The sequence below is a fragment of the Saccharomyces kudriavzevii genome, assembly GCF_947243775.1.
Source record: "Saccharomyces kudriavzevii IFO 1802 strain IFO1802 genome assembly, chromosome: 7".
NCBI lineage: Eukaryota > Fungi > Ascomycota > Saccharomycetes > Saccharomycetales > Saccharomycetaceae > Saccharomyces > Saccharomyces kudriavzevii.
Genome location: NC_079278.1, coordinates 820,417 through 838,672, shown reverse-complemented (window position 1 = coordinate 838,672; position 18,256 = coordinate 820,417). Strand labels below are relative to the sequence as shown.

At 40.1% G+C, this 18,256-nt stretch overlaps 10 protein-coding genes and 2 non-coding genes across 12 annotated transcripts; 6 read left to right on the top strand and 6 right to left on the bottom strand.

The window, feature by feature from the left end:
* Positions 1-70: 70 nt before the first annotated feature.
* On the bottom strand, positions 71-1,108 carry MRPS35 (mitochondrial 37S ribosomal protein mS45; the record flags this gene model as incomplete). Its single annotated transcript, XM_056228186.1, has 1 exon — positions 71-1,108. One exon carries the CDS (start codon positions 1,106-1,108, stop codon positions 71-73), a length of 1,038 nt encoding a protein of 345 aa, XP_056087932.1.
* A 317-nt stretch (positions 1,109-1,425) lies between these two features.
* Skdi_7.trna31R lies at positions 1,426-1,497 on the top strand. The gene has a single exon. It is a non-coding gene; the product is annotated as a tRNA-Arg (tRNA).
* A 151-nt stretch (positions 1,498-1,648) lies between these two features.
* Positions 1,649-2,674, bottom strand: GTR2 (Gtr2p; the record flags this gene model as incomplete). Its single annotated transcript, XM_056228185.1, has 1 exon — positions 1,649-2,674. One exon carries the CDS (start codon positions 2,672-2,674, stop codon positions 1,649-1,651), a length of 1,026 nt encoding a protein of 341 aa, XP_056087931.1.
* Positions 2,675-3,319: 645 nt separating this feature from the next.
* TIF4631 (translation initiation factor eIF4G) lies at positions 3,320-6,175 on the bottom strand (the record flags this gene model as incomplete). Its single annotated transcript, XM_056228184.1, has 1 exon — positions 3,320-6,175. One exon carries the CDS (start codon positions 6,173-6,175, stop codon positions 3,320-3,322), a length of 2,856 nt encoding a protein of 951 aa, XP_056087930.1.
* A 483-nt stretch (positions 6,176-6,658) lies between these two features.
* On the bottom strand, positions 6,659-6,732 carry Skdi_7.trna30V. The gene has a single exon. It is a non-coding gene; the product is annotated as a tRNA-Val (tRNA).
* A 460-nt stretch (positions 6,733-7,192) lies between these two features.
* On the top strand, positions 7,193-7,798 carry SKDI07G4140 (uncharacterized protein; the record flags this gene model as incomplete). The annotated part of the gene is made up of 1 exon (XM_056228183.1): positions 7,193-7,798. One exon carries the CDS (start codon positions 7,193-7,195, stop codon positions 7,796-7,798), a length of 606 nt encoding a protein of 201 aa, XP_056087929.1.
* Positions 7,799-7,929: 131 nt separating this feature from the next.
* SKDI07G4130 (uncharacterized protein) lies at positions 7,930-8,568 on the top strand (the record flags this gene model as incomplete). The annotated part of the gene is made up of 1 exon (XM_056228181.1): positions 7,930-8,568. The coding sequence occupies one exon, from the start codon at positions 7,930-7,932 to the stop codon at positions 8,566-8,568; it is 639 nt and encodes a 212-aa protein (XP_056087928.1).
* A 1,110-nt stretch (positions 8,569-9,678) lies between these two features.
* Positions 9,679-9,960, bottom strand: SKDI07G4120 (uncharacterized protein; the record flags this gene model as incomplete). Its single annotated transcript, XM_056228180.1, has 1 exon — positions 9,679-9,960. The coding sequence occupies one exon, from the start codon at positions 9,958-9,960 to the stop codon at positions 9,679-9,681; it is 282 nt and encodes a 93-aa protein (XP_056087927.1).
* Positions 9,961-10,788: 828 nt separating this feature from the next.
* Positions 10,789-11,583, top strand: RTS3 (Rts3p; the record flags this gene model as incomplete). The annotated part of the gene is made up of 1 exon (XM_056228179.1): positions 10,789-11,583. The coding sequence occupies one exon, from the start codon at positions 10,789-10,791 to the stop codon at positions 11,581-11,583; it is 795 nt and encodes a 264-aa protein (XP_056087926.1).
* A 910-nt stretch (positions 11,584-12,493) lies between these two features.
* On the top strand, positions 12,494-13,675 carry NSR1 (Nsr1p; the record flags this gene model as incomplete). Its single annotated transcript, XM_056228178.1, has 1 exon — positions 12,494-13,675. One exon carries the CDS (start codon positions 12,494-12,496, stop codon positions 13,673-13,675), a length of 1,182 nt encoding a protein of 393 aa, XP_056087925.1.
* Positions 13,676-14,065: 390 nt separating this feature from the next.
* Positions 14,066-14,836, top strand: MTR3 (exosome non-catalytic core subunit MTR3; the record flags this gene model as incomplete). Its single annotated transcript, XM_056228177.1, has 1 exon — positions 14,066-14,836. One exon carries the CDS (start codon positions 14,066-14,068, stop codon positions 14,834-14,836), a length of 771 nt encoding a protein of 256 aa, XP_056087924.1.
* Positions 14,837-15,065: 229 nt separating this feature from the next.
* Positions 15,066-17,681, bottom strand: CHO2 (phosphatidylethanolamine N-methyltransferase; the record flags this gene model as incomplete). Its single annotated transcript, XM_056228176.1, has 1 exon — positions 15,066-17,681. The coding sequence occupies one exon, from the start codon at positions 17,679-17,681 to the stop codon at positions 15,066-15,068; it is 2,616 nt and encodes an 871-aa protein (XP_056087923.1).
* Between the last annotated feature and the right edge of the window lie 575 nt (positions 17,682-18,256).

The window sequence follows — 18,256 nt, the reverse complement described above, 5'->3', positions numbered from 1 at the left end:
TATATATACTGTTTATGTACAAGTAATACGGGCTGAAAAGAATGAAACGATTCATGAAATTAAGAATAAATTAGATGTATACCATTTGGCCCAGTTTGTTGAAACCAATTCTTCTATCTTTCTTGTTATCCCTATTTCCACTACCATAACGGTATCCAACCCTCCCAACCTTTGCGTTGGTAAATTTGTATTGTGATCTTTCACCTTGTAAAAGCTCACCATACACAACTTTGGTATTCTCATTTGCCAATTCGTGATGGCCACTGGAGTGTTCTCCAACAGTAGATAAATTTCTTAAAGTTTCTACAGCAGGCTCTAGTTCCAGGACGTGGGCTGCGTCAACGGGACCAAAGGGCTCAGATTCGGCAATGGTCAGAAACCTTGATACCAACGTCTTTTGAGGGACAGGAATTTCACTCAGGTTCTCTCGTTTGAAAGAAGCCTCTGAATCGAACACGGGAAACATTCTAAACAAAGTTTCGTCCATAGTTTTCAAATCAGAAGATACTCTATTGCGTTTGCTCCAGCTGTTTTCCACACCGACCAATTTAACAATAGCTTCTACACGAGGAATTTTCAGACCGTATTTTTGGGAAACCTGTTGGGTTGAAAGTCCTTCCATAGTAATCTCTTCGAAGATTCGTTGTCTTAATTGGGGACCTAATACGTAGTTCGTCTTACAATGTGGATTTGAAGGAAAAGGCTGTAGCAATCTATCCTTGAAAACATTTTGTAAACGTTTGTTTTCTATAGGAGGGGGACCCAATGTCCCGTCATACCTAAGCTGTAAAGGCTTTTTGGTTACTGGGTGCTCCAAACTTTGCCCTCTTTCCAAATCCGGTTTGATATAGTTCGGCACATGGTTCGTCGGAACCGCAAAATACTTGTTCATTACATATTCACCTTTGTAATTTCTCGGACCTAAAAACTGTCTCATTGCAAATTTCAAGTTTGTGTCATGTTTCTTTGGGTGTTGTCTTCCCAATTTCTTGAATGGATAAAATGGATAAGCTATCCTTCTGCGAGAAATGTGTCTAACCTGAGTCCATGAAATTACCACTCTTGTCCCCTTTGGCTTGGAACAAGTTCCTGCTAAGCCGCAATTCATGGCAGTCGAGTATTACTAATAGTTCAGGAGTACTTCTCTCTTTTCTTGCAACTTTGTAGTTTTTGCTCTGTATTTTCCTTTTCAAAAAGTCCTTTTGATTTCTTCATTCGGCTCTTTTTTTGAAGGCCGTTGCACCACATGTACAAGGTGTAATTGATAGCCACAGAGTAAACTTATACTTGTCCTTAGAAAGACAGAAGTTATGAGATTTTCAAATTAAGCTGCCGTCATATCCCCTCGTTAGAGCTGGAACAATATTGCATAAAGATCAGGTAGGATTGACCATTCATTAAAGAGCATTTCTATCATCAAAATAAGCTTGCGTGGCGTAATGGCAACGCGTCTGACTTCTAATCAGAAGATTATGGGTTCGACCCCCATCGTGAGTGTTTTTTGATACGATCAATAGTTTATCGTATCCCTTAACTATCATTGATGATGTATTAGCATTTCCATCTCATGCCTTAGTTCATTTTCGATTCGATTTCATGATAATTTTTATATATTTATTTATCTTAATACTTTCATGCCATGCCACTCTCACATATCGTCCTCAGTATTATTTTTGGCTCGACTAGCCCTTGCATTTGCCCAAATATCCTCCAAACCCTTCTTGAAAATATCAATATTATAATCCGCAACCGTCAAGCAGCTTTCCATGTCTGTACCATTAGGTCTTATGATAGCGACCAAAGCTAATCCCCTAATCATTTGCCTCAAATAAATAATTACATCATTAGCCAGTTGTGAGACATTTTGTAGTTCATTACGGGGATTTATCGCATTGTTTTCATCTGAGTTCTTCTGGCTATTCCGCAGAACCGGCGCCTTGTATAAGTCAAATAAATCAATTGTCACATCTATAAATTCGGAGCACACTTCATACATTTGTATATCAACGGGGTTTGAATCTGTGGAAACATAAATTTTGGAATTAACATCAAATAAAAAGGCCTTTTCAATTTTTGAATGTTGAATCAAATTATCTAGCATATTTTCCAGAAAAGACAACTCTGGTATTAGCTTTTGGACAATCCTTGAAAATGCCTCGTATATCGAGTGATCAAAAATTGATGTTAGGTAGAATGAAACCTGAACTCCATCTAATCCCAGTTCTAACAATTCTTCACCAGTCCGTTGCATTATGTCACGCTGAGCGTCAACTTTGAAATCTTCACTTAGACCATCAACTTTGTGAATCAAAACCTCAATATTGATGGAAGGATTAACCTTATATGCATACTCAATGATCATCGCTAGGTTTGTGATCGCATTTATATATTCATCTTGCGAATCAATGACATAAACCAATGCCCCAACGCTCTTGAATAACCTTTCAGAATCATAGCTTGGTTCAAAATAGTTCAACTGTCCTGGAAGCTCCATCACTGCCAAGTCAATGAGAGTAGAAAAGTGCTCGAGAGAAGGATTTGATGTTGACTCTAGATACAGTGTATCCAAGGGCTGCATGTTGTGAAAAACAACTTTACAAATGGATGATTTTCCACATCTTCTTACACCCATCAGTAGGACCATCGCCTTAGAATCCACGGCCTCTAAACTCATATTCGTTATGTAGTTGTTTTGTGGTATGCTGATTGGCTGGAAATGGTAACTCCTCAAGGGTCTTCATTAGCCAGACTATCGATATTACTTTCGATGAAAGAAGATGCTATTTCTGTTTCCCGGCAACGGTCCTTTTTTCTCGTGGCCTTTGTAGAAAAAAATGACAATGGCCATAATATAATGGGCAAATAAAGCGTTCTAATCAAAATATAAACTTTAAAGCCGTCAGCTAATAAATGATATAAATATACAAAACTATACATATGCTGAGTGGTCTATTATATAAAACATATCGTAAACGAAGAGTGGTGAAGTTATGAAATAAAAAGTACAGAAGGACGTGGGCATATAGAACAGGAAAGAAGGAAGGAAATACGGTAAGGGGACTACCAGTTGAAGAGATCAAAACTTGCTTAGAGTTTTTTTAGTGAAGAGAAATAAGCCCATTAATTAAGTAGATATGATATAACTGCCCCAGGGACGCTTTTTTTTCTTCTCCATGCATATATTTTCAGTTGATATCGCGGCATTGAACGGAAGAAGATTAAAATTTGTGATTGTGCTGTTAATTTATTATGTTAGACTTTTCACCATCATTCTTCTATCCAAAAGTTCTCTTGTCTTTGCTTACCGTAATTCATTCATTTATTCTTCATCGTCACTTTCACCCATTAATGCACTAAACATATTTGTGGCAGTGGATGTTGGCGCAGATGGTTCTTCTCTTGGAGGAGGGGCCCTTTGAGTATTCCTTTGAGAATATGTTCTGGTTGCAATGAAACTATCCTTGGATGCAGGAGGAGCATCCCTTCTAAAAGAATGTCTATTACTGGAGTTGTTCGTACGTCTTGAATTAGATCTTGAGTTGTTCTTAAGTTGACGTTGTCTTTCTTCTTCCTCATGAATCTGTTGAATAGTCTTAGGACCATCGTCCTTCTTGTCACTATTCCAGTTTTTGTCGTGCCTTAATTCTTTGATATCAACCAACTTGAATTTAATTCTACTAGACATTTCTGCGGTTTGGATAACATTGTCTAAAATACCGAATAAACTATCGAGCAATTGGGAACCTTCCAATGTAGCCTGACCCGTCCTGAAACTATCGGTTTCAAATTGCTCACCGACAGTGTTTAGCAACTCAATAACTGATTCTAGAGTTTCTTCAGATGGAGAGTCTGTCAAATCCTTCATTAGCCTGCGGAAACATTCGAACATCATCTTGCCGGTTAACAGATTCAAACGATACAAGAAACCAATAAAACGAACTAAACCTAAACCTCTTCTCTTTGCAGAAGCAGCGGCATAATATTCTTCGGACATCATTTCAGGTTCTAGTGGAGTACCATCTTCCTTTGTTGGTAATTTATCGGTCCAACCCTTGTCAAATTCTGCATGGCATCTAGCAACCAAGTAATGCAAGACCAATTTTGGACCGGTCTTGCCTTCATTGGTTTCGTCTGAAATATCTGGATTCAACTCTTTAACAACCTTACCACATAATTGCGCGTACATAGAAGACCAATGGGGCTCATCACAAGCCTTTAGGAAAACCTGTTCTATCACAGCCTTCAACGTTTCACCATTTGTTTCCCATACAGATATGTTTGCAATAGCTAAAATTTCGGATGAAATCGCGTCGAACATTTCTAAAGTAAGTTTATTCAGCAATGACTTCATTTTTCTTTCAACTTCATCCTTATCTAAGAGTTCAGTCTTTCCATCAGGAGCCAATTTCTTTTCAGTACTCTTAGCCTTGGATTTTGGAATCCATCTATTAGAGCTTGGAACGAGTGGAGCAACTTCTTCCCTTGGTCTGTCGTCATCTCTCTTGTCTTCATTTCTATAGGAGCCCCTTTCACGGTCCCTTCTTGATGTGTAAGACCTATTAGATCTTCTATCGTCGTTCATTCTCTTTGATCTTCTCTTTGATGAAGTTCTTGAATTAGCTCTGTCATCCATATTTCTCACAGAATTGCTCCTGAAGTCATGGCCGCGGCTAGAATTGTTGGAGAATCTACTGGGGTCTCTTGATTTGTTCCCTCTACCCATTCCTGGTGGAATGACAATCTTAGAAGCAGTGCTTTGAACCCATTCGGCGTCTGCCTTAACGTTTAACTTGTCCTTGAATTGAAGCAAGAAAGTTGGGCCATACGTGTACTTGACGTGTTCCTTCTTGTACTTGATATCTGGACCCTCAATTCCCTCTGGGTAAATGAAAGAAAAGACGTCTTCAATTGGTCTCGCATCTTTCAATACATTCAACACGTGAGAAACGGTGTTTGTACCATTATCGGCTTCATCATCAGCGGCGGTTTCGATGTCAGCTTCGACTTCTGCTTCAGATTCAACTTTCACTTCAGTATCGTCAGCTTCGCCAGATTCAGCAAGAGTACCTGGGATGGTAGCAGTTGGTTCAGCTGTTTGTGGAGTAGATTCCTCAACTTCTGACCGCTCAGTTTCACTGGTCTCAGTTTGTTCCTGATCTTGTTCAGTAGAAGGCACGGTGGCAGTCTTTGTAACAGAGTTGGCTTCTTCCTGTACCGGTTCTTCCTGATTTTCCTTTTCTTCCGTCTTTTCTTGTTCTTTTTGTTGTTTTTTCAACTTCAAGCGTTCGGCAAAAGTCAACGCCTTGGTAGTGGATTCTTCCTTAATTTGACCTTGTTCTTCTTGTCCGTTTTCTTCGCTTGGAGTGTCTTGATTAGTTTCTAGCTCGGCTGGTTTTTTTTCACCAGCTTCAGATATGACTGGTTCCGTCTCTTCAGCCTTTACTGGGGCAGTTTCTGTTGAAACATTACTGCTGCCACCGGCTCCTTCAAGCTGTTCCTTTCTCTTCTTTTCTAAAGCAGCTTTACGAAGTTTGACTTGTTCAATAAAATTTCTCCTGGTCTTCTCAGCTTCAGAGATATTTTCCTCAGAACTTTCCTTAGAATCAGTAGTAGCAGGGGTAGGAGTTGGAGTTGGAGCAGAATCAGAAGCTTCCTCTGATTTTGGGTCCAATGGCGTAGGTGCGGTAGACGTTTCCTTCGACTGTAACTTAACCTTATGCTGTTCCTTCAAATCTAGGTGTTCGCCAGATTTGGTAGTGATTTCTATCTTGGTTGGCACCGGAGAAGACTTCTCATCGGCAGGAGCAACATTGACAGGGATTGCATTTCCGGCACCCATTTGTTGCGGCTGATAATAGACTGGATAATTGTTATAGTATCCTGTCCAAGGTACGTTTGAGCCGTTAGCACCCATGTGCCCACCTCTATAATTACCGCCACCATTATAGTTACCACGACTGTTATATCTGTTAGGGCCAAACTTTCCACCTCTTTGCTGATGGGGCCTATTGCTGTTGTAAGGCTTTTTTTGGTTATAGTTGCTACCATCATTGTAGTTATTATAGCCACGCTGTTGCTGTTGTTGGGATACCTGCTGATCATCGTCGGTTTGTTTTGGCGCAGCAGATTCCTGCCTTGGGGCAGATTGTGTCGGTTGAGCAGTTTCGTCCGTCATTATTGTAATAGGTGATTACAGTTGTCCTCTTACCTTGCTTATTTACGAGCAAGAAGGAATAAAAGCAAGAAACTTACAAAGATGAAGCAAAAAAAAGAGAACATTCTCAAGTAAACGATTTAACATAATGCTAAGATTAGTAAAATTTCAAGCAACATATTGAAGTTCCATCTACCATGCATCCGTTGCACACAGAGAACGCGGCATCGAAAATTTTTCTTGAAAAAAAACAAAAAACTTTGGACATGTGGAACAGTACGAAAAAAACTGCAAATTAAAAAGGACGCACAAAAATACGGTGAAAATGAAAAAGAAAGTCGTTTCTCACGTCGTTATCGAGACGCGATGAGTATAAAGTCCACTTGTACATAATAATTCCAATAAATTCGCGATTTGACAGTTTGGTATTGATTCGTTCATATGAGAGAAGTGTTCTTCAAGAAGTCCCCTGATTCCGGGGTGGGAAAGGGATGGATTAAAAAATGATTTCGCCCAGGATCGAACTGGGGACGTTCTGCGTGTTAAGCAGATGCCATAACCGACTAGACCACGAAACCAACGTTTTGTGAAAATTGTCAAGGTTGAAACTGAGTAGCTCACGTTAATAGTAACAGCCATGTCGCGGATGAAACACTAGCAGTTACTTAAAAGGGTAATTGCTAGCTGCATCTGAAACAGACGAAGACACATTGTCCAAACCAGTAATAACAACCAACATATATAAATAGTGGTATTGTAGGAAACTACAATGCGGACTAGATATATAGAAATAAAAGAACAAGTTTAAGTTTAAATCTGAAGTTCCTGTAATACTTGGATAAGTAAGTTCGCTACGTGACAATTGGTAGCGCCGCCTAAGACTCGAAGGTTAGAATCAGGATAAGGAAAGTACCGTTTGTACTAAGAAGTAGTTCGTGGTAGAAAACTGGATCACACGAATTACTTGGCCTAACGACGTCTAATCTACGAGCAGGTAACCTAGCAGGTGAAGCGAGTAGATAGTTTTTAGAATACCAAATGGAAAAGGACCTTCCACAAATGCACTACACATCGTTTATCAATGATTTACGGGATCATTCCCTACAAAGTGTCGATACGTACAAAATAGAACTTGCGTTAGAAAAATTGACACAAACCGGTAATGTTCGCGATTATAATGCGCAATTCGAATCGTTGCGTCTACTATTACCACCAAACTGTAGATCAGAACATTCCCTGATTAATAGTTACACTAGAGGCTTGAAAGGTCACATAAGGAAAGAATTACGGCTCAGAGGACCTATCACTATCCATGATGCTAAGGAAATAGCATATCGTGCTGAAACAATAGACGACATGGACCTCCCATATTCTAATGGATCACGCCAAAGAACGCTGCACAACGCCGACCCAGACGCTATGGAGATCGACGCTATGTACTCTAGACGCACTCGTAATCAGAGATTAGGAGCTAGACCAAAATACTCGAGCGACGATAACAATGAATGGAAAAAAAAACTTCTAACTATATGCTTCCGTCACCGCCTATGCTTTAATTGCGGAGAACCAGGCCACTTCTCTAGAATGTGTCCGCTGAAACACCGCAGTAAGGCGAATCTTAGCAAAAATGCGAGTTCTCCCTAACACATAACTCTATTCTCTACAAGAATCAGATGATTCCGAATTCGAGAACTTTACAGACTGTCAGGAATACACGTCTAACATAATATAAAAATAAGAAAAAATTCATAAAGAACTAAACATCCATAGAAGACATGAAGCGTTCAGTCTTTCTAGATATTTTTTCACTGTTGATCATACAGATCTTTAGTATTGTGGTAAATGGTGACAGTTGTGACGCAGAGACAAATGAGCGCGACCTAGTAGATTTCAACTTTGCCACCCCTAATATTACGGATCATCTGGGACCAACAACAATATCGTCCCTGAAACTGGTTAGCTTCTTTGACTGCCTAAGGAATAATACTAACTTGACTAGCATTGTAGGCTATCTTCCAGGTGTTGCAAGCATAGATGTACACGTATCAATGGAAGAACTGGGACAGTACTATGAAACCCTATATCAGAAATGTTGTACTATCAATGAGTACGGTCTAGGTCAATTTGACTATTTAGCCTTTACTCAGGGTCGCCAAGACATATTTGATAGTATGGATCTGGCAGACAGCGATCACCGAGTAGTCCGTAGCAACATAGTTGGCAATATTGGTACTGCCCTAGGCTCTGCTAATGGCGACTTAATTAGAGACAACACCAGCGAAATTACTCAGACCCTACAAAAGAGGTCTACTAACATGGTGATAAGTTTCGACACTAGCTCTTGTCAAGACGGGCTGACCTGTAATGCGTTCATGGGGGAGTCGGTTAACCGCTGTATATCATACCACAGGTAACGTAAAACGCATCTGAAACAGACACACTATGCCAACGACTACATTGCTTAAATCTGATTAGCCATACCGTATGAATGCCTGAACAATTTGTTGGTTGAGTGCTTCCGCATTTTGGTACAATCTATATATCATATAAAATAAGCAGAATATGTAACATTCCCCCGTGGATGATATCGACAACTTTTTTGTTACTGCAACAGAGCTCTGGAACTTAGAAAGGTTAGTCTTCAGCATGTTAAAGGAATCCTGGATCTAAAACAATCGCCGCTGACTTGTACTTCGTAGGCTTACTTGGCCAACCGCTAATCACCACATAAATTGTGTTATTAGCATGGCTTCGTTACGAACGGTTGCTATAGTGGTAAAGCACAGCTTCATTTGAGATAGAGCACGCCACTAACACCTTGAGTGATGATCTGGGTATCGAGCTGCAACTAGTTTATTCCTATCTCAGTGCCTGTGCTGTTCGGACAAAATTCGGCCACCCTCCATGAATACCTAGAGAGCATATCGAGACTAATCTTCGCGCTTCTAGGATATGATACATAGTGTTTGAAGATGAAGTAAATTATGAAACCGATAAGACAAGATACAAACCATCGTCAAATTGAACGGCGATCTGTTTTATTCTTGATAAATGCTACTAATTATCAACACTCTTTTCTTTACTCTCGTGGAAGGAATGACCTGTTTCGCCAATCTTGGTGGCCGCAGTAAGATAATAATTTTCACCAATTGTAGCCTGAGGGGCCAAAGATCGCGACGTGCACGGAAACGCATAACGAGTGCCCCGCTCTGTAGGTTCCTTCAAGGGTTCGGCAGGTGATGATATCAGTCAGATACGGTTCAGAGATTGAGTTTCTTGACGTTCTGAGAGTATCCCTTCAAAACACCGCTATTATCTGACGGGCCAGCAGATGATGTAAAGATATCGTTGATTTTTTTTTCTTTTCCAATGCATGAATATTAGTGTGTACTTAAAAATGAATGAGCCATTGTCCAGAAATGCATGAATAAAGAACTCGCTATATAGAAATAGTATTATATTCATAACTACGTAGCGTGCCGTCTCCCCACCTCCCCCCATGAACGGTCGAACGAAGCACGTGTTCACCAGCCTTGAATCCGGCTCTGTCTTAGAGAAGAAGTAGCATTCGGACTTCTCGTCGACGACGTATCTTGCAATAGGTCCATATTCTTGCTTTGAAACAGCGTGAACTCCTTGAGTATTTTCTCTTCCAGGCTCAGTTCGTTCAGTTGTATGGCAAAATCGATCATGCTGCCACCACTACGATCGTTGGCTGCGCTACCGGTGTCGCTTATGAGACCCTGATCTACTTGAAAATTAGGAAAATGTGCACTTGAAGACAAGTGGTTAAAGTATCCAGACATGAGTGCTTCTGTTTCAGCTCCAACCTTTTGTTCTACGACCTGCGACACTGCGGGTACTCTGTGATCTTCAGAATCGTTAGACTAGAATATACAAAATAAATACAATCTCATCACAAGCACATGCACAGCGTTTCACAAGGCGGGGTGAGAGAAGAAATGGTGCGCAAGAGCCACAGCGAAACAGCGAGTTTGTGGCTCTTTTACACCCACCCCTATCAAGACCAAGAGCGCAACGTGTTCAACACGTTGCACCAAAAGCATAATATCAAGCCAATGTGACGTTCGCCGCGGATGACACATCCTGCTCTTACAGATGATCCCGGGCCAACCACAAAAAAAAAGCCTGGATATTCCTAAATTGGTAGCCGCCGCGGGGTGGTGGCTATGGCCGGAGAGGGTTGCCCCAGAAGATGACCCCCCCCTCACAGCCCGGATCAATTTTTCCATGCGTTTCCACGGAAATCCGAGGTTTGCCGTTAAGGTCCAAAATTGGCGATGATGGATGAGATAATGCGCTCTTATCAACCACGCTAAAAATTGCCCCACGCTGTACTCAACGATCATAGCTGGCTATTGTTATCGTTGGCTTAGACGACCTTGCCCGTACAAAAATAGACTTGCATATATATAAAGCTTATCTTCGGGCTCAGTCTAGAAAATTGTTTCTTTTTTGCCTAATGTTAATTTATGTTGTTTGATTTCGTTCCCTTAGCTAATATATATTATATATATTATATATATATATATATATATATACTAAGGGAACAACCAATCGACTATTTTCGCACAGTTACATATATTAGGCGTATATTTCGTTGATAGTTTATAATGATCGCTACTTCGAGAACCGTAAATATGAACAAAGAATCAAAGTACAAAAGAGCTGTGGCCAAACCACCCAGGGACAGACAAACTTCCCTTACAAGAGCCATGAGGCCTGCTGTGGCACGTGACCCTCGCAGACTCTCGACGTCATCGACGCCCACTTCCTCGTCGGTAGCAGGACAAAGGAGACTTTCAAGGGAAGAAATAATAAACGAAATGGAAAAAGAGCAAGACGCCATTGTGGTAAGACTGCTTCGGGAAATTGAAACTTTAAAAGAGGAGAACTCTAGATTGAAAAACCAACTTAGTCACCCATCCCTAACAAGGAGATCGTCCCCTTTTTTAGAGAGCGAGTCCGCCATCCTCGATGATGATGATTGCAATTACGGTTACACGTTCGACACTCCAACGCTTAAGTTCTCGGAAGGCGCGTCCAAACGCGCTGTGCTTCCCTTAACGCCCAAGGATTCCACGATGCACATTTCCCATCGCTCTAAAAGATCAAGTCGGAATGCGTCTATGTCCAGTGGGACAAGCATCTCAGACACAATTTTCCCCATCGAGACTAAAATCAATTCAGCACCAATGACCAACAGAAACCTTTCCTCAGCCGACCTCCCACACCACACTCTTCTACCACGTTCCCTGAGCGGGGGTTTTTCTCCTAGTGATTTGACCGAGCCAGGTGCTTTGCTTCACGATAGAAGGAGACGTTCTTCCAATTACAGTCTCGACGGCTCAAACTCCTTGAAGGCCGATCTCATGGCAAAGAGGTTCCAAACTGGCTCATTGAAATAAGGTATAAGCGACATAACAAAAAAAAGATAGGCCTTTTCTCAAATATATTCTTTTTCATGTAACTTTGGCAAACCAATACATGCAGTTCGTGCACTTGCGATAGAAAACGTGATTTCTCGTTTGGTTTTTTTTTTTTCACCTTTTTTTCTAAAAACCTTCTTCTAAGTAAATCTTTGGTGTTTTCCCAAGCTACTTCTCTTCCCTTATATAGTTAGTTTCACACATAGAAAGTAAATATACATTTAGACCTTACTGCAATTTAAACTGCTTTTTCGCTGTCTGCGCTATATTTTCGCTTGTGCTAAATGGCGATGTAGAGTCGATTGAAACAGGGGAGGCAAAGGCACAAGGCTTTGACAGAAACCAAAAGTATCAAGACATCTGTTCTACACATTCACTGTCACCATGGCGCGCTCTACAGGTACGGCCCTACCAGATTTTAGTTTCTCCTTTGCTTTTCTCTCAGAAATGAATCATGCTCATGGTCTCCACACATACCCCTGTACACATTATAACACATGCATATCCCTCATTCCTAGGAAGAGCTCCGATGGCACAATTGAAGTGAGATGGTTACTATAACCTGGTACTCCTTATTATCGTTTATTTAGAAATACGTAATCTCCAGATGTATGGGTCCCTACGCATGCCCTTTTTTTTTCACTCGTTTCTTTTTCTTCTCCATTTCTTTCTTTTCTTTTTCTTGGTGAAAAATTTGCAAGGGCAGCTCATCGCAAGAACGAAAATTTTCAATGGCATATTGAAAGTACTTAAGTGTACTTGTTGCTCTCTGCATTTTCTGTATAATTAGCACCTTCTTGTTCTTTCCCATTATTCTTCCTTTTCTTGCTTGGAAAGCACAACCCGTTAACCAATCACAGATCATTCAACCGAGGCAGGATAACATAAGATGGCTAAGACTACTAAAGTAAAAGGTAACAAGAAGGAAGCTAAGGCTTCCAAGCAAACCAAAGAAGAAAAGGCTGCTGCGGTATCTTCTTCCTCCTCTTCTTCTTCATCTGAATCTGAATCTTCGGACTCTGAATCCTCTTCATCTTCATCCTCTTCCGACAGTGAAAGTGAAGCTGAGGTCAAGAAGGAGGAATCCAAAAGCACCTCTTCTTCCTCCGACTCTTCTGATGAAGAAGAAGGAGAATCCAAGAAGGAAGAATCTAAGGAATCTTCCAGCTCTGACGCATCTTCTTCTGACAGCGAAAGCGAAAAGGAAGAATCTAATGACAAGAAGCGTAAATCTGAAGATGCTGAAGAAGAAGAAGAAGAAGACGAATCCTCCAACAAGAAGCAAAAGAACGAAGAATCTGGAGAACCTGCTACCATTTTCGTCGGCAGACTATCGTGGTCCATTGATGACGAATGGTTAAAGAAGGAGTTCGAACACATTGGCGGTGTTATCAGCGCCAGAGTCATCAACGAAAGAGGTACCGACAGATCTCGTGGTTATGGTTACGTTGATTTCGAGAACAAATCTTATGCTGAAAAGGCCATTCAAGAAATGCAAGGTAAGGAAATCGATGGTAGACCAATCAACTGTGACTTGTCCACAAGCAAGCCAGCCGGTAACAACACCAACGATCGTGCCAAGAAGTTCGGTGACACCCCATCTGAACCATCTGACACTTTATTCTTAGGTAACTTGTCCTTCAACGCTGACAGAGACACCATTTTCGAATTGTTCGCTAAACACGGTGAAGTTGTTTCCGTTCGTATTCCAACACATCCAGAAACTGAACAACCAAAGGGTTTCGGCTACGTCCAATTCTCTAGCTTGGAGGATTCCAAGAAGGCTTTAGAATCTTTGCAAGGTGAATACATCGACAACAGACCAGTCAGATTAGACTACTCTTCTCCAAGACCAAACAACGATGGTGGTCGTGGTGGTAGCCGTGGTTTCGGCGGCCGTGGTGGTGCTCGTGGTGGTAACCGTGGTTTCGGCGGTCGTGGTGGTGCTCGTGGTGGTGCTCGTGGCGGTCGTGGTGGTTTCAGACCAACCGGTTCCGGTGCTAACAATGCTCCATTGGGCAGATCAAGAAATACTGCTTCTTTCGCCGGTTCAAAGAAAACATTTGATTAATCGGAAAGTTAGATGAATTTCGATTTCAATTTTTCTTTTTTTACGTTAATTACTATATTCCATCTTTGAGGAATATTTTGGTTTATAATATTTTATGTACATTAGTAAGTAAATAGGATACATTCTTAAGCTTTTATTCATCATCTTTATCAGGGATTTTTCTCAGCAATGCCTCTTCTTTTTTTGCCGAAGAGATGAGATCGCCAGATACGGGTGGGTAGAAAGGACTGAAAAATACTCAGAAAATTTGAAATTGTAGGAACAGCCATCTATAATGTACGCTTGATGTTATGCTAGTTGGTGAGCTAGAGATACTCTTACTTGGAAGGAAGACCACGTACCCTATTAGAAAACCAAAATATATCAGTATCGATTGTTCTTTGGAAAATAATGAATGTTCAAGACAGGAGGAGGTTACTGGGCCCGGCTGCTGCCAAACCAATGGCTTTTAGCAACGCTATCATTGATGAGCAACAGAAAAAGCCGGTAAATATGCCATCTAAAGATAGTGAGAATGGAGATGAGCTTTCTTTACATACTGGGTTCATTGAGAACTGTAATGGATCTGCTTTGGTTGAAGCCAGAAACTTGAGACATCAAACGTCATTGATTACAGCTGTATATGGGCCACGTTCTATTAGAGGTTCCTTCACATCTCAGGGTACTATATCTATTCAATTGAAGAACGGTCTTCTGGAAAAATACAATACAAACGAGTTAAAAGAAGTTAGTGGTTTTCTGATGGGTATTTTCAATTCAGTCGTCAACCTATCCCGTTATCCCAAATCTGGCATCGATATCTTTGTTTATCTAACATATGACAAGAACCTTCAAAGCGAAGCCCCCGCCGGAGAATCACAAAGCAAGAAGACGTTTTCTGAAATATCGTATCTCATACCTCATTGTATCACTAGTATCACGCTGGCGTTAGCAGATGCCGGTATCGAAATAGTAGACATGGCAGGTGCTGGAGAGGCCAACGGTACTGTTGTATCGTTTATCAAAAACGGAGAAGAAATTGTCGGTGTTTGGAAGGATGAAGGTAACAACGAAGATCTTTTAGAATCCGTCGATGATTGCAAAGAACAATATAGACGTTACAGGGATCTAATGATAAGCTGTTTATTGGAACAGAAAAGCCTAGACACAAGTTCATCTTAGCTGAAATGAAGCTTGGGAGAGCTTATGGGCTTGAAAAAATTAATAATACAAGGCACGTGTACAGGCATTTTACATCATCATAATTTGACGTTGTTATTATATATATGTATACATATACACATACATTGTAGAATCGTTATAATACAATATCATAATTACCGCTATTCAGGATGTAAATATACAATCTTTATACTTTCTTTTTTAATATATACATTCTTAAAATAAATACTTATGCAAGACTATCGAGCGTTTGCTTTATTTCCCAAACCCGATGTGAAATGACGTGAGCATCACCATTAACTCTTCTCATATATTCAGAAGAAAGCTCAACGCCAATCGAGATTTTGATCAACTGCTTCAAGCCATCCATGCCAAAGAACTTATTGCCTAAGGGAAAAAACTTGCCATCCTTGAAAACATTCACTTTGGTCAAAAACTCGACCAAACTCTTCTCGAAAAGTTCAGGCGTTTTAGTATCTAATACTGGCAATGAAATTTCAAATGGAGTAGAAATTAAAAGCACCTTATGAGAGTTCCCAGAGTGATATCTGAATTCGTAAATACCATTCTCAAAATACAGCAAGGATGTATCAAAAGTCACCTTACCTTGGACGTACTTTTCGGTTGCGTTGATATCCATAATGGAATCCTTATGTCTTAGACCGTGGTTCTTGTATGAGGTCTTGGAAGTCGCACACCAATGACCGCCTGAACCAACTCTTGTCCTTTCACGATCTGCTCTTGTATCAATAACTTTATACAAGCCAATCCAATCGTCTTCGTTGTAAAGTTCGATGGGCATTTTCCAGTTTAAACTCACTGGCTCAGGTAGGACAAAATTATTTTCCGTTACCTCGTCTTCAATTTTCAATTCGCAGTATGGGCTTAATCTTGTCGCAACGCTATCCATCGCTTCTTGGATTAACATGCTCCACTCTTTATTTTCTTGATAGTTCTTTGGTAAAATTTCTGTCTCACCATTAGAATTCTTGCTTTCATCAATTAGCGATTTGACGATGATGTTTTCAATTCTATTGACGATGTCTGAAACTTGTCTGAGCGGTTTCAAACCTAATAAAGTTTTCCCAACACCACTAACTCGTTTAGTTTTTCCATAGAGCTTGTTAACGTGAGGAGTCTCAATAAACTTGACAAGAATAAAGTTTGTTAAAGTCCATAAAACAGCAAGGATGATATTTGTAACGGCGAAATTCGTCATCAATACGGAACCCCAAACCCCGACAACTCCTAAAACTGCTTCAGGGTGGTTCAAATACCTGTAAATACCTTGAGAAGTTAATTTTCGAGTTGAAATATAGTTGCTCAAAAAAAAATCACCATAGAACCAACCAAAATCAGAAATAGCTAGCCTCGTTTCCTTATCACACCACGTTTGCAACGCGGCTAGAATCAACCCAAAGATCAATTGACTGTTATTTATGTTAGAAAAGTTACTCCAAATTTGAAGGCCAGTTTGAATTATCATTAATGTGTATGTTAACACTAAATAATAATTGTAAATGAACTGCCATTGCTCATAGGAATACACTTGAGTGTAACCATTTTCCAAAAACAGTCTTGTAAACCATTTTGTCTTGGATTGCTTATACAATATGGTGGAGATAAACGACCATGAAACAAGTTTTGTCATGAACACGATAACAAAAAGGTAATTCAAATTGATAGACTTAACGTTCAGTATCGCGCCCAATGCGAGTGCCACAACGGTAGCAATTGTGAAGTAGTCAGTAAATCTTAGCTTGTTGAAATTGTTAAATGAAAGACCCATGTTAATCAAGGGCCTTGAATAATCGTAGTTTTCTTTCGAAATCAAATCATCGATTCTACCGTTCACTTGAGAGTCAGAATCAGACCCGTCGCCATATGTCCTTTCAATATGAGGATTTTCCACGTATTTTAAAAACAAAAATTGTGAATAATGACCAAAGACGGACACCAAAAGGACCTTATAGTCATTACAAATCAATGATAGACCATAGTAACCCAAATAACCGATAGAATACATTGGATGTGGGGAGATGTTGAAAACACCGTCGAAGATCAGCTCTGATTCTTCCAAGAAGAAGAAATCACCCCAGTACCAGGCATAATCCTTAACAACTCGGTGCGCATCCACTTTAACCCAGATGTTAAATAGAATCAGAATGACGCCTAATAAAGATCTCCAGTTGAAGATTTGAGCCCAACTGTATGGAATAGAAAGGTAAACATAGATAATGTACGTCACAAAGTCCTGCATTAAGATCAAGTCAACAAATTGGCGGAAAATCAACCAAACGTTGATTTCTTCCGGATAAGCAAATAAGTCATATTCCTTTGGCATTTTTGTTTTAATCTCATACTGACAGAATTTCCTAATAAAACTCCAGAGTTTATCTGAAAAAGACTTAGAATTTGTTGAAAAATTCGTACTGCCATCTTGACCTCGTGGATTCTCCTTGCTGAAAATCGCATGTGTCTTAGCACAGTTCGTTAACGTTTCATAATGCGACTGATAATGCAGAACAACACCAATACCCAGATTATAGGCTACCCTCCAGAACATATACTGTAAAAGGAAAAAGTACTTGGTAAACTGTAAGCCAAATCTTTGATAAACCCAATAACAAATGAAAAAATTTGAAATGATGGCCAGTGCAATGAATTTCTCCAACAAGGATTTTTTCAAAGTTGGATCGAAAAGCGAACGGACCATATCGTGGGTCACAGGAGGTCTGAAAGTGACATTGCTTGAACGCGTTTTAGCTTTGACGTTAATGGTGCCTTTATTTTTTCCCACAGGATCAACCATCTCGGACACAGTAGTGTTGTTACAACTGGTCATCTACAGAAAAAGGCTTTGTAATCAAGAAAATCACTCAAAAGTATTCACAGTTAATAGAAAAAAAGTTCAAATAGCCCTGACAGGTGGTTTTAGCTTTTCTTGGCAACAAAACTCCTAGCTTTGTTAGGTTGAACTAACGTATATAATTATGGGGATGAAGTAAGGAGAAAGATTAGAAATTGAGTAAAGGAACGAAAAAAGGCCTTTGAAATGAACTCTACTCTGTTAGATATATTTCGGAGGCTCGGTAGAAACTCTTAGCATGCGAAAGAAATAAAAGGGAAAGGCAGTCCAAATAGTTGTATTTTCATATGCCTACTTATAATTTCACATGTGTCGGAGATCCACGTTATCTAACATTAGAAGTTTGCCGTTTATGGCATCGCCGTTTATTTTCACACTTTTGCGTAGAAACTCGGCGAATGATGCGGCATGAGAAAAGTGTGTAGTTGAATTGACGAAGTCATAACAAGACAAAAGGTCTATTTAACAAGCTAAAATTCTAGCATTTTGAATTATTTTGGCGTCGCGTTTGAGAGTGATAAGAGGTACAGATGCAAGGTCCATGTAGTTAC